The following is a 13,731-nucleotide window of genomic DNA, read 5'->3' as shown; positions in this document are numbered from 1 at the left end:
TAGGAAAAAGGAACACTGATCAAATAATTTGAGCAGGCTACAGTAATCCTACTACCAATCTGATAAAATAATTTAAAACACTGTATTTCAGGGTGCCTGAGTGGCTGAGTGGGTTAAGCCTCTGCCTTCAGCTCAGGTCATGATCTCGGGGTCCTGGGACCAAGCCCCACATCAAGTCTCTGCTCAGCAGGGAGCCTGCTTCCCCCTCTCTCTACCTGCCTCTCTGCCCACTTGTGATGGCAGTCAAATAAATAAAAAAAATTTTAAAAAGAAAAAACACTATATTTCAACATCACTAATAAATATAGCATGAAATAATTTCAAGGATTTTTAAATCCAGCAAGATACAAAAAAAGAGTATATACTGTACCCAATTCAGGTTTATTCCAGAAATGTAATGTTAAACATCTGAAATTACAGAGAATCAATGAGAAAAATCACATGATTATTTCAATAGATTCAGAAAAAGCATCTAACAAAATTCAACATCCATTCATGATAAAAACTCTCAGAAACTAGGAATAAGAGGGAACTTCCTAACACCAATAAAGGTATTACTATCATTATGCTTGATTAAGAAAGGAGGAATCATTTCCCCCATGAACAGGAACAAAGAAAGGATTTCTACTTGTATCACCTTTATTCAATATTGTATTGTTGTGTTCTAGCTATAGAAATAAGTCAGAAAAATTAAAAAATAAAGCACACAAGGCAGTCCAAGTTTGTAGGTATGGTTGTTTACACAGAAAATCTCAATAAACATACAAAATAACTCTTGAGAACTAAAAAGTAAATAGAGCAAGACTGCAAGATACTAGGTTAATAAATTAGTAAGAACTGTATTCTTTCCTACTAGCAACAAACAGGTAAAGCTGTGGACTCTGAGAAATAAAATGAGGGTTTTGGAGGGAAGGGTGGTGGAGGGATGGGTGAGCCTGGTGGTGGGTACTATGGAGGTCACGTATTGCATGGAGCACCGGGTGTGGTGCAGAAACAATGAATTCTGGAACACTGAAAGGAAATAAAATGGGAAAAAAAAAAGAAACAAACAAAAATTAAAAAACAATACCATTTGCAAGAATGACCCCCAAAATTCACATAAACTACTTAGGAATAACTCTTATAAAAGATGTCCAAAATCTTTACAGTGAAAGCTGCAAGATATTGGGAGAATTAAAGAAAAGTCTATAAAAGAAATAAATGCCATGTTTCATAGACTCATTATTGCTAAGATGGCAATTCTCCACAAACTGATCTACAAATCCTTATCAAAATTGCAACAGACTTTTTTTTTTTTAAAGAAATGGATAAACTGATTCTCAATTCACTTGGAAATACGAAGAACATGGACAACCCATGTAACTTATAAAATGAACAAAACTGGAGGACTTGGGGCACCTGGGGGGCTCAGTGGGTTAAAGCCTCTGCCTTCAGCTCAGGTCATGATCCTAGAGTCCTGGGATTGAGCCGCGCACCGGGCTTTCTGCTCTGCGGGGAGCCTGCTTCCCCCTCTCTCTCTGCCTGCCTCTCTGCACACTTGTGATCTCTGTCCGTCAAATAAATAAATAAAATATTTAAAAACAAAACAAACAAACAAACAAACAAAACTGGAGGATTTGCCCTACCTGGTATTAATACAACAGATTTGTAAGAGACTTTGGTATTTGGTGAAAGGTAGACATATAGATCAGTAGAACATAACAGAGAATCCAGAAATAGATGAACACATATTTGGTCAATTAATTTTGGACAAATATTTCAAAACAATCAAACCAGAAAATACCATTAAATCAACTGTATATTCATATAGAACAAAAAGAACCTTACTGAACTTGTACAAAGAAACTAGCTTGAGATGGATCATAGATCTAAATGACAAGCCCCAAACTACAAAATTTCTTTAACAAAACACAGAAGAAATTGATGCAAATTTAGGTCAAACAGGGGCACCTGGGTGGCTCAGTGGGTTAAGCTGCTGCCTTCGGCTCGGGTCATGATCTCAGGGTCCTGGGATCGAGTCCCCGCATCGGGCTCTCTGCTCAGCGGGGAGCCTGCTTCCCTCTCTCTCTCTCTCTCTCTGGCTGCCTCTCCATCTACTTCTGATTTCTCTCTGTCAAACTAATAAATAAAACCTTTAAAAAAAAACTTTAGGTCAAACATTTCTTACAAAGAAAACAAAAAACCCTGCCTATAAAATAACATTAAAAAATACATTGTATTTCATTAGACTTTTAAACTTTTGCTCCTTGGACGACATCATTAAGAACATGAAAAGACAAGTCACAGAATGTTAAGAAAAATACAAATATACATGCAAACATGTGCATATACATATACTCTCCTCTCTCCTTCTCCCCTTACCCTCTGTTTAACATAAGAAGACAGAAATCCCATTTAAAAATGAGGGGAAAAATATGAAACTAGTCCCCTCTACTGGAATGAAAACTGGATTTAGTATTTTGCTTTAAAAAAATTGAGCATGGAAAGGATACTCCAAAGGAGTATAATGGATAGGGTAAATATCAACACTTATAAGAAATAGTGATTTAAATATAGGAAGGAATGAGAAACTGTCCTAGATCAGAGAAGCCTAGGAAGGCATGACTAAATACAGTGTAGTATCCTGGGCTGGATACTGGAACCAAAAAAAGGGATATCAGAATCTAGGCTAACCATGGCAAAACATCAGACAAGTCCCAATCAGGAGATATTCTATAAAATATCTGATAAGTAATCCTCAAAATTGTCGAAGTCATTAAAAACAATGAAAGCCTGAGAAATTTTCACATCTAAGAAGAGTCTAAGGAAGCCTGTCTACTAAATGTAATATGGGTTCCTGCATGGGATCCTAGAAGAGAAAAGAACTACAGGTGAGAATTAAGGAAATCTGAAGAAAGCATGGATTTTAGTGAATGATGATTTATCAGTACAGATGCATTAACTAAAACATTAAGGTAAAATGTTAGTAACAGGAGAAATTGGTTATAGGGTATACTCTTTGTACCATCTTTGTAATAATTCTATAAATCTACTATTGTTATAAAATAAAGTTTATTTATTTAAAAGAAAGACATGAGTGGAAACACTGGTGAAACCTGAATAAAGGCCACAGTTAATGGTAATGTATCAGTGTCAACTTCTTGGTTTGATAATGTACCATGTGAAATGTAACATGGTTATAGAAGAGGTTAATATTAAGGGAAACCAGATGAAAGTCAAATGGAAACTCTCTGAACTATCTCTGCAAGTTTTCTGTAAACATAAATAGTTTATTTTTTTTAATGGGCAGAAATAAACTTACACTTCTTAAAGAATACATAAGTGACCAATAAATATATGAAAAATGTTTATCATAGAAATGCAATTATGAACTAAAATTAGAGAACACTACCCATTCAATAAGAGAAGAGCTAAAATTAAAAAGACTAACCTTTCAAATGAAATGGACAAATTCTTGAAAGACATAAATTACTAAAGCTCACTCAAGAAGCAGATAACATCAATAATCCACAACTATTAAAGAACTGAATTCTTAGTTCAAAATCCACAAAGAAAATTTCAGTCAGGTCCAGGTGGCTTCACTGGTAAATTCTACCAAACATTTAAGAAATAATTCCAATTCTACACACATCCTTTTAGAAAACAGAAGAAAAAACACTTCCCAAATCACTCGTTATGGCCAGTATCACCCTGATAACAAACCCACGCAGATTATAAGAAAACAAAACTACAAACCAATATTCCCTATGAATATAGATGCAAAAATCCTTTAAACAGGGGCACTTGGGTGGCTCAGCCAGTTATCCATCTGCCTTCGCTCAGGTCATGCTCCCAGAGTCCCAGGCCATCCCGCTCCCTGCTCAGCCGGCTGCATCTCCCTCTCACTCTACTCCTCCTCTGCTTGTGCTTGCTCTTTCTCTTGCTCACAAATACATAAATAAAAGTCTTTTAATTTATTTATCTTTTAATTTATTACTTTATGTATTTATTTACTTAAAAAATTTTTTTTTAATTTTTAAAAATAAAATCTTTAAAAAATACTTAAAAACATTTTAGTAACTTGAATCTGGCAAAACACATAAAAAAATAATAACTCCTCGGGGCGCCTGTGTGGCTCAGTGGGTTAAGCCGCTGCCTTTGGCTCAGGTCATGATCTCAGGGTCCTGGGATCGAGTCCCGCATCGGGCTCTCTGCTCAGCATGGAGCCTGCTTCCTTCTCTCTCTCTCTGCCTGCCTCTTAGTGTACTTGTAATTTCTCTCTGTCAAATAAATAAATAAAATCTTAAAAAAAAAATAATAACTCCTCATTAGCAAGAGGGGCTTTCCCCCAAAATGCAACACTGGATTAACATTTAAAATTAATCAATGTATTTTATCATCATAATACAAGAACATGGGCAAAAATCCAATTATCAACAGATATAGGAAAGGCAGCTGACAAAATCCAAAACATATAGGCAAAAATTCAAGATAACAATGGCAGAAATTTCATAAGAAATGTAACTAAATGTCAAAAAGATATGTTGGCTATTGATGTAGTATGAGAATATGCAAAATCTTTAAAAGCCATCAAGTATGAACTCAATTTCTAATAACAGAGGCACTTACATTTGGTCTTACAAAGTGTTCTAATTTCTTTCAGCATCAAGTATGTCTTCTGATTATACATAGGCTAAAATTTTTTTATTTATTTACTTATCTATTTATTTACTTATTTCAGAGAGAGAGCCAGTGAGTAGGCAACAGACACACAAGCCAGGGGGAGAGGCAAAGGGAGAAGGGAGAAGCAGGCTCCCCACTGAGCAGGAACCTGATGTGGGGCTCAATTCCTGGACCCTGGTACCACAACCTGAGCTGAAGGCAGACGTTCAAGTGACTGAGCCACCTAGGTGCCCCTAGATATAGGCTAAAATTAAAGTCAATTCTTAAAAATTGAAAATGCTTGGGTTGAAGTATAATGACCTTGGGCCAATTTAGAAAGGAATGAGGGGAAAAGGTAGTAGGAAAGGTTTCTAATTTGCTACAGATAAGTTATAAAGGAGAAAATTAACAAGTAAATGGTATTATTCCCTGAAAGAAGACAAGTAAACCAAAATTTGTCTTTACTTGTCAAATGATTATGGGGAAAGTTGTTTCCTTTCTTCAGGCCTCATTCTCCGTCCTTTTTTTTTTTTTTAAACAGTTTAATGCTTGTTTTTAATCCTTGTTTAAAAAATAAATAAATAAAAAGACAAAATATAGGCCCCAAATAGTGTCACTTAGACCAAGTTCGCAAACTAACCTCTTCTAGAAATGCAGTCTTATTTGGCCAGCCAAGAATCTTTCAAACTATGCCAGTAAGATTGCAACTTTGGCCCTCTCTATCCCCACAAAAAAGATGAGGCAATCCACAAGCTAAGAGACCTTGCTTTTACTCCTAGAAAGCCGCATGCCTGGAAAAATCCTTCTCTTTTGCTAATAATTTTCTTGCCCCCACCCTCCTTCTATTAAAAACCTTGCATTCTCAGATATCATATAGTTCTTAATGCTATAGTAAATGGAATCGATTCTCTAATTTCCCTTTCTGTATTGTCATTGTTAGTGTATAAGAAAGCCACTGATTTCTGTACATTGACTTTGTATCCTGCCACGTTGCTGAATTGCTGTATGAGTTCTTGTAGTTTGGGGGTGGAGTCTTTTGGGTTTTCCATATAAAGAATCATGTCATCTGCAAAGAGAGAGAGTTAGACTTCTTCATTGCCAATTTGGATACCTTTTATTTCTCTTTGTTGTCTGGTTGCTGTTGCTAGGACTTCCAATACTATGTTGAACAAGAGTGGTGAGAGTGGGCTTCCTTGTCGTGTTCCTGATCTCAACGGGAAGGCTGCAAGCTTTTTCCCCTTGAGGATGATATTTGCTGTGGATCTTTCATAGATTTTATGAAGGTCAGCAACGTTCCCTCTATCCCTATACTTTGAAGTTTTTTAATCAGGAATGGATGCTGGATTTTGTCAAATGCTTTTTCTGTATCAATTGAGAGGACCATGTGGTTCTTCTCTATTCTCTTATTAATTTGTTCTATCACATTGATTGATTTGCGAATGTTGAACCATCCTTGTAGCCCAGGAATGAATCCCACCTGGTCATGGTGGATAATCTTTTTATGTGCTGTTGGATCCTGTTTGCTAGGATCTTATTGAGAATCTTAGCATCGATATTCATCAGTGATATTGGTCTGAAATTCTCCTTTTTGGTAGGGTCTTTGCCTGGTTTGGGGATCAAGGTAATGCTGGCTTCACAGAAAGAATCTGGAAATTTTCCTTCTGCTTCAATTTTTTGAAACAGCTTTAGGAGAATAGGTGTTATTTCTTTGAAAGTTTGGTAGAATTCCCAGGGAATCCATCAGGTCCTGGGCTCTTGTTTCTTGGGAGGTTTTTGATCATTGCTTCAATAACATTACTAGATATTGGTCTATTCAGGTTGTCAATTTCTTCCTGGTTCAATTTTAGGACTTTACAGTTTTCGAGGAATGCATCTATTTCATCTAGGCTGCTTAGCTTATTGGCATATAATTGCTGATAATAACTTCTAATGATTGCTTCTACTTCCTTGGTGTTAGTTGTGATCTCTCCTTTTTCATTCATAATTTTATTAATTTGGGCTTTCTCTCTTTCTTTTGGATTAGTGTAGCCAATGGTTTATCGATCTTATTGATTCTTTCAAAAAACCAGCTTCTAGTTTCATTGATATGTTCTACTGGATCGGAAGAATAAACATTGTTAAAATGTCTATACTGCCTAGAGCAATCTATACTTTTAATGCCATTCCGATCAAAATTCAACCGGTATTTTTCAAAGAGCTGGAGCAAATAATCCAAAAATTTGTATGGAATCAGAAGAGACCCCGAATCACTAAGGAAATGTTGAAAAACAAAAATAAAACTGGGGGCATCACGTTACCTGATTTCAAACTTTACTACAAAGCTGTGATCACCAAGACAGCATGGTGCTGGCATAAAAACAGACACACAGACCAGTGGAACAGAGTAGAGAGCCCAGATATGGACCCTCAACTCTATGGTCAAATAATCTTCCACAAAACAGGAAAAAATATACAGTGGAAAAAAGACAGTCTCTTCAATAAATGGTGCTGGGAAAACTGGACAGCTATATATAGAAGAATGAAACTCGACCATTCTCTTACACCGTACACAAAGATACACTCAAAATGGATAAAAGACCTCAACGTGAGACAGGAATCCATCAGAATCCTAGAGGAGAACATAGGCAGTAATCTCTTCGATATCAGCCACAGCAACTTCTTTCAAGATATGTCTCCAAAGGCAAAGGAAACAAAAGCGAAGATGAACTTTGGGGACTTCATCAAGATCAAAAGCTTCTGCACAGCAAAGGAAACAGTCAACAAAACAAAGAGGCAACTCAAGGAATGGGAGAAAATATTTGCAAATGACAGTACAGACAAAAGGTTCATATCCGGGATCTATAAAGAACTCCTCAAACTCAACACACATAAAACAAATAATCATACAAAAACAATGGGCAGGAGATATGAAGAGACACTTCTCCAATGAAGACATATAAATGGCTATCAGACACATGAAAAAATGTTCGTCATCACTGGCCATCAGAGAGATTCAAATTAAAACCACATTGAAATACCACCTTACACCAGTTAGAATGGCCAAAATTAGCAAGACAGGAAACAACATGTGTTGGAGGGGATGTGGAGAAAGGGGAACCCTCTTACACTGTTGGTGGGAATGCAAGTTGGTATAGCCACTTTGGAGAACAGTGTGGAGATTGCTCAAGAAATTAAAAACAGAGCTTCCCTATGACCATGCAATTGGGTATTTACCCCAAAGATACAGAGGTAGTGAAAAGAAGAGCCATCTGTACCCCAATGTTTATAGCAGCAACGGCCATGGTCGCCAAACTGTGGAAAGAACCAAGATGCCCTTCAACGGAAGAATGGATAAGGAAGATGTGGTCCATATACACTATGGAGTATTATGCCTCCATCAGAAAGGATGAATACCCAACTTTTGTAGCAACATGGACGGGACTGGAAGAGATTATGCTGAGTGAAGTAAGTCAAGCAGAGAGAATCAATTATCATATGGTTTCACTTATTTGTGGAGCATAACAAATAGCATGGAGGACAAGGGGAGTTAGAGAGGAGAAGGGAGTGGAGGGAAATTGGAAGGGGAGGTGAACCATGAGAGACTATGGACTCCGAAAAACAAGCTGAGGGTTTGGAAGGGGCGGGGGGGTGGGAGGTTGAGGGAACCAGGTGGTAAGTATTATAGAGGGCACGGATTGCATGGAGCACTGGGTGTGGTGCAAAAACAATGAATACTGTTACGCTGAAAATAAATTTAAAAATTAAAAAAAAAACTTGTATTCTGTAGGACTCTTTGGAGAGAGCTTTGGAGCTCTCTCTAGAAGAGGTGCCACCCCACTGATTCATAAATCATTTGAAAAAGTCAAGTAGATACTCAAATTAACTGGGTTGAATTTTGTTATTTAACATGCTAGATTCATTTGTAAATCTAATATTTATTGAACCTACTATGTGTTAAGCACTCTTCTAGACACTGGTGAATACAGCAGTGAAGAAACACAGACAAAAACGTCTCCCCTCACAGAGATTAGAGAGATAGATAAATAAAATACCTATGTAAAATATATAGCATGTTAAAGGGTAATAAATACTATGGAGAAAAATATAACAGGGAAGGGAACAGAATGTACTGAGAAGGGTTGGTTTTAGGAAAGTTATATGGGAACTAGATGATGCCTAGGTTCACCTTCAGTTCAAAAATCAACAATTCTTGTCTATGTTGACCAGGCAGCATAAAAACATACAGTGAACCTCTGAACCTGACCTCCTTAAACTCACAAATTCTATCACCTTGCTTGGTGTGTCACCACTTATATTTTAGAAAAATAGGATTAAACATACATTTTTCCATACTGAGACAAAACATATGCTGTCATTTAATGAAATAAGTAATTTCCCAGTCCTGCCTTCGGAGACAAAAAAAAGAAAGAAAAAAAGAAAACAAAAAACCCTAGCAATTTGTCCTCAGACAAGGGTTCTATAAATGTGGCATTTCTGTACACTACAGAAAGGCTTAAAATTAGCTGCTTTTTCTCCTTTTCCAATATATTTGTGGTCTGGCTTTTCTTCCTTCACCGAGGCTAAGTTAAAACAAGAGGTGGTTTAACAGCTTCTCCAAAACAGAAGAATTTCCTAAGGCAAGAAAAGTCAGATGGAAAAGCATTACTACTATAGCTATTATAGCTACCATATTTTGTATGCCTGCTCTGTGCCGGATACAGCATCAGACACTTTATCCATCAGGTTGAATTACATGAAACTGCCATTTATGGGTCAAAATCAGCAATTTTATAAAGTTTAAATACATTATCATCCATTCACTTCAAATTCCATAAGAGAGACATCTCTGTTGATGGTTAACTGTGCTGTTTTTTTATAGTTCATCTATTAAATTACTATATCTGGCATATCTTCAAGATAATACAGAATATTTAGAGGTACAAAGGCCTTCTCCTAAGTTGATGGTGCTATATATGACAACTGGAAGATACTGCCTATCTGGGAGAAAACAAATACTTCAACCTTTTTTGGTTAGGACTTAATTTGAGGATTTGGAATTGCATTTTAACTATCATAATCCATAGCACAAATTTCATCAAAAGCTAACCATAGCCATGTGGCTTCATTTTGAGAAAAATTCAATTTATTAGTTATGCCTACTATTCTGCTTACAAAGACACAATCTTTATATCAAAATTAGTATTTTTGTCCACTAGAAAGAGTATAAAACAACCCCAAATTATACTAATATCTTAAATTCGTCTATTTGGGTTGGAATTTCTATTTCTTTGGAAATGCCTCATCAATCTTTCCCAAAAGGAATCTCTCCCAAGAGAGAACACTGTCCATAAACCAACCTACTAAGTCCAATCCAATAATTTAAAATTCATCTTTTAAAAAGGAGATTAGTCCCCCTAAAGTTTGTTTTGTTTTGTTTTTTCTTTCTGGCAGCTATTTCTTATTCACTATACAGTTCGCATCTAGAATTTACATTGATAAGACATTAATAAAATAACGTTTAATTATTTTCTAAGTAATTGTATGTAATCTAAAATTTCACCTAGCAGCAAAAGGCAGGCATTCTGCGTGTTAGATTACAGGAAATAGGAAAGTGTTCTCCAACATTTAAATGCCAACATAAGTCTCAACAAAACATTAAAAGAAAAAATAACTAAAGCTTTTTAAAAAAGAAATTAATTAATATAAGAAGAACATGATGATCACATTTAGAGACCAAGAAGTCTAAACAAGTAAATATATTTTAAAACCTACCAGTTCATTGCTTGTAGATGTGAGCCTTAGCTTTTCTTCAATTTCCTTTCCAATTTTCTGAACAGTTACCTGAGTCTGTTTAATTGCACACTGGGCTCTATGAAGCCTAGAAATAAAAGTTGCAGAAAAATTTAAGTGAGTTAACTATAAACTTTTAACACAGAGCAACAGATATAAATGGAACAAAATGAGGACAAAGTTTCCAGGATAAACAGAACTAGGAATCAACTCAAACTGACCATTTCATAATTCCTTAGCATATTTATAATGAAATAAACAGCAATTACTGTGGACCTTAAAAACACCCTTTCTATTCCTGCCTGCCTGCCCACCTCTGATATACTGAGAGCTAAAATGGCAAACTCACAGGAGTCTGGAAGACACCTTAGAAAATAATCTAGTTGAGGGGTTCCTCGGTGGCTCAGCTGATTGGGCACCTGGCTCTTGGTTTCATCTCAGGTCATTATCTCATGGATCAAGGGATCAAGCCCACAGTCAGGCTCCACACTTGGCAGGAAGTCTGCTTGAAGATTCTCTCCCGAGGTCCTTCCTTCAGTGCTCTCTCTCTCTATAGATAAATAACGTTTGTTTTTTGTTTTTGTTTTTCTTAAAGGAAAGAATTTGGTTGAATTCTATCATGTTACAAAGGTGAAAACTGAGGCCCAGAGAAATTAAGTGGAGTGCTAAAGTCACCAGGAGAAGATCATTGATAACAAAAAATATTACCTATGGGTATATACGAAGGAAAAAAAAAGAATTAACAATAATCCCAGTTAAAGTAGCAGTAGCCACTCTGAAACAAGAAACACTGAAAAAATTAAAAACTATTTTTCTTTTTTGCTTTCATTATCAGTTTGTGTTTTTCTTAGTCTGTTGGTTTCCAAATATAGCTTATATATTTCTTTATACCTATATACAAATTGTCTTTAGTTTTAGATATCGTGATTTTCATATAATGAAAATGAATTTCATTATTAATCTACAAAACAACTAGTAGAACTAATAAGGTCACAGGATACAAGGTCAATATACAGAATTCATTATATTTCTATACACAGGTCTTTGTTTCACAATCACAATTCTGATCTCAAAAGGCTTTCATTTTTTTTAAAGAAATTAAGAAGCTGATACTGTAATTTATAAAGAAAAACAAAGACGCTAGAAGAGATAAACCCAGATACACTTTGTTTTATAAAACTACATAACCAAAACAATATGGTACTGGCATAATGATCAAAACATAGATTAATGGAACAGAGTAAAGGTTATATAAATAAAGCTACACATATATGGCCAACTGATTTTGGACAAAGGAATCCAGACAAACTAATGGAGAAAATAAAGTTTTCTAAACAAATGGTACTAGATAAACTGGCAAAAAAAATTAATTTCATTCCCTACCTCACAGCACATGCAAAAGATTAATTCAGTGACAGCACAGTAAACATAAACCCTAAAATCATAAAACTTGTAGAAAAAATAGAGAATCTCTTGCAACCCTGGGGGAGGTAAAGATTTCATAGAGAAGGCATGAAAAGCACTAACCATAAAATTAAAAATAGATAAATTGGACCTCACAAAAATAAAAAATGTCTGTACATCTAAAGATGGCATTAAGAAAATGATAAGCAGTCTGGGAGATAACACTTGCAAAACATCAATCTGACAAAGGACTGTGTCTGGAGTATATAAAAAACTCTTATAAATCAGTAACAAAAGATAACCCAATAAAAAATGGGCAAAAAAGTAAAATTCTTTACCAAGTTGACATAAGAGTGGCCAGTAAGTACAAGAAAAGGTACTCAACATCTTGGTCATCATGAACATGCAAATTAAAATCATAAGAAGATACCATTTTACACCTGCTAGGATAGCTAAAAGTAAAATAACAACACCTAATACTAGCAAGAATGTGCAGCAACTTGTATATATTACTGGTAAGAGTGTAACAAAGTACTACAATTTGGAAAACAGTTTCTTATAAAGTTAAACATCCATCTAACCCAGTATTTGTACTCCTAAGCACTTACTCAAGAACAATAAGAACATATGTCTACACAAAGATCTGTATAAAATTTTCATAGAAAACAACACAAATGTCCATCAAACAGAAGCATTAGTAAACAAAATGACATATAATTCTACTCATCAATACAAAGGAAGACACACTGAATCACGCAACAATCTGAACTAATCTCAAAAGCATTATGTTGAGGGGCGCCTGGGTGGCTCAGTGGGTTAAAGCCGCTGCTTTCGGCTCAGGTCATGATCCCAGGATCCTGGGATTGAGTCCCACATCGGGCTTTCTGCTCAGCAGGGAGCCTGCTTCTCTCTCTCTCTCTCTCTTTCTCTGCCTGCCTCTTCATCTACTTGTGATCTCTCTCTGTCAAATAAATAAATAAAACCTTAAAAAAAAAAAAGGCATTATGTTGAGTGAAAAAAGCCAAGAACAAAAAGTAGACTGTATGATTCCTTTTATACACTGTTCAAGAACAAAAGCAATCCATGATGACAGAAATCCAAGAGTTGCTGGCTGTCTATGTGGGGTGGAACTGACTGGTAGAAGACAGGGGAAACAAAGGGAATTCCCTGAGGTGATGGAAATGTCCAACATATCTTTCCTGGAATGCGGGTACATAGCTATATGCAGAATTTACACTTAGGATCTATGCATTTCACTGTGTGAATTTTACCTCAATTTTTAAAAATCATTCAATAATTCTAACCTGAAAGATATCCTATATACAAGGTGAACATTTTTAGGGATTCGATGGCGTCAGAAACCAACATCAGGAACACAAGCAAAGACATTACTATCTCTGCCTACATTATGATGATGATAATGATGATGATGATACTATACACCAAAAATATTCATGACATATTCTGTACTTTCAGAAATTGCTTGATAGTTATTGAGGATTTCTTAGATCATCTAAAATGGCCATCTAAAAGGGAACAACTTAGGTCATCTAGAAGGAAACAAGTCTTACTATAGCTAGATTACTCATGAGCTAAGTTACTCAAGCAACTTCCTCGAGGATCCTGTGGAATCCAACAGAGGTTACACTCCATCCTACTGCCTCTTGCACTGGGAATGTATATGTACACACTCTCTTGGTAGTAATACTCTCTTACAAAGTTGCTCTACAGAAATTTAAAAGCAAAGAGAGGCCCCTTGTCATGCAGTCCCAGCATATATCTCCAGTCTCATTTCCTGATAGTCCTTAACTTGCGTGCGCTCAGCTCCCAGCAATTCTCCAAGCATATCATGCCATTTTTTTGTTTCTGTGCCTTTGAGTGAGCTGATCTATCTGCCTGTAAGTTTTCCCCATCTCT

The 13,731-nt window shown here is 35.9% G+C and overlaps 1 protein-coding gene across 8 annotated transcripts in view; it reads right to left on the bottom strand.

The window, feature by feature from the left end:
• The window catches only part of UVRAG (UV radiation resistance associated), a 302,103-nt gene that overhangs the window by 155,937 nt on the left and 132,435 nt on the right, over window positions 1-13,731 (bottom strand). For all 8 annotated transcript variants that reach the window (XR_006604217.1, XM_045071444.1, XM_045071448.1 and 5 more), the window contains one exon: window positions 10,393-10,498. Coding sequence is in view for 7 of the 8 variants with exons in the window: in XM_045071444.1 (XP_044927379.1) it covers window positions 10,393-10,498 (106 nt within the window). In the remaining variant the exon portion in view is untranslated. The remainder of the gene's footprint in view (window positions 1-10,392; window positions 10,499-13,731) is intronic.

Source organism: Mustela putorius, unplaced genomic scaffold (genome assembly GCF_011764305.1).
Source record: "Mustela putorius furo isolate JIRA1106 unplaced genomic scaffold, ASM1176430v1.1 tig00003987_pilon_pilon_pilon, whole genome shotgun sequence".
NCBI lineage: Eukaryota > Metazoa > Chordata > Mammalia > Carnivora > Mustelidae > Mustela > Mustela putorius.
The sequence above is the reverse complement of the archived record's forward strand: the minus strand, read 5'-3'. Positions and strand labels throughout refer to the sequence as shown.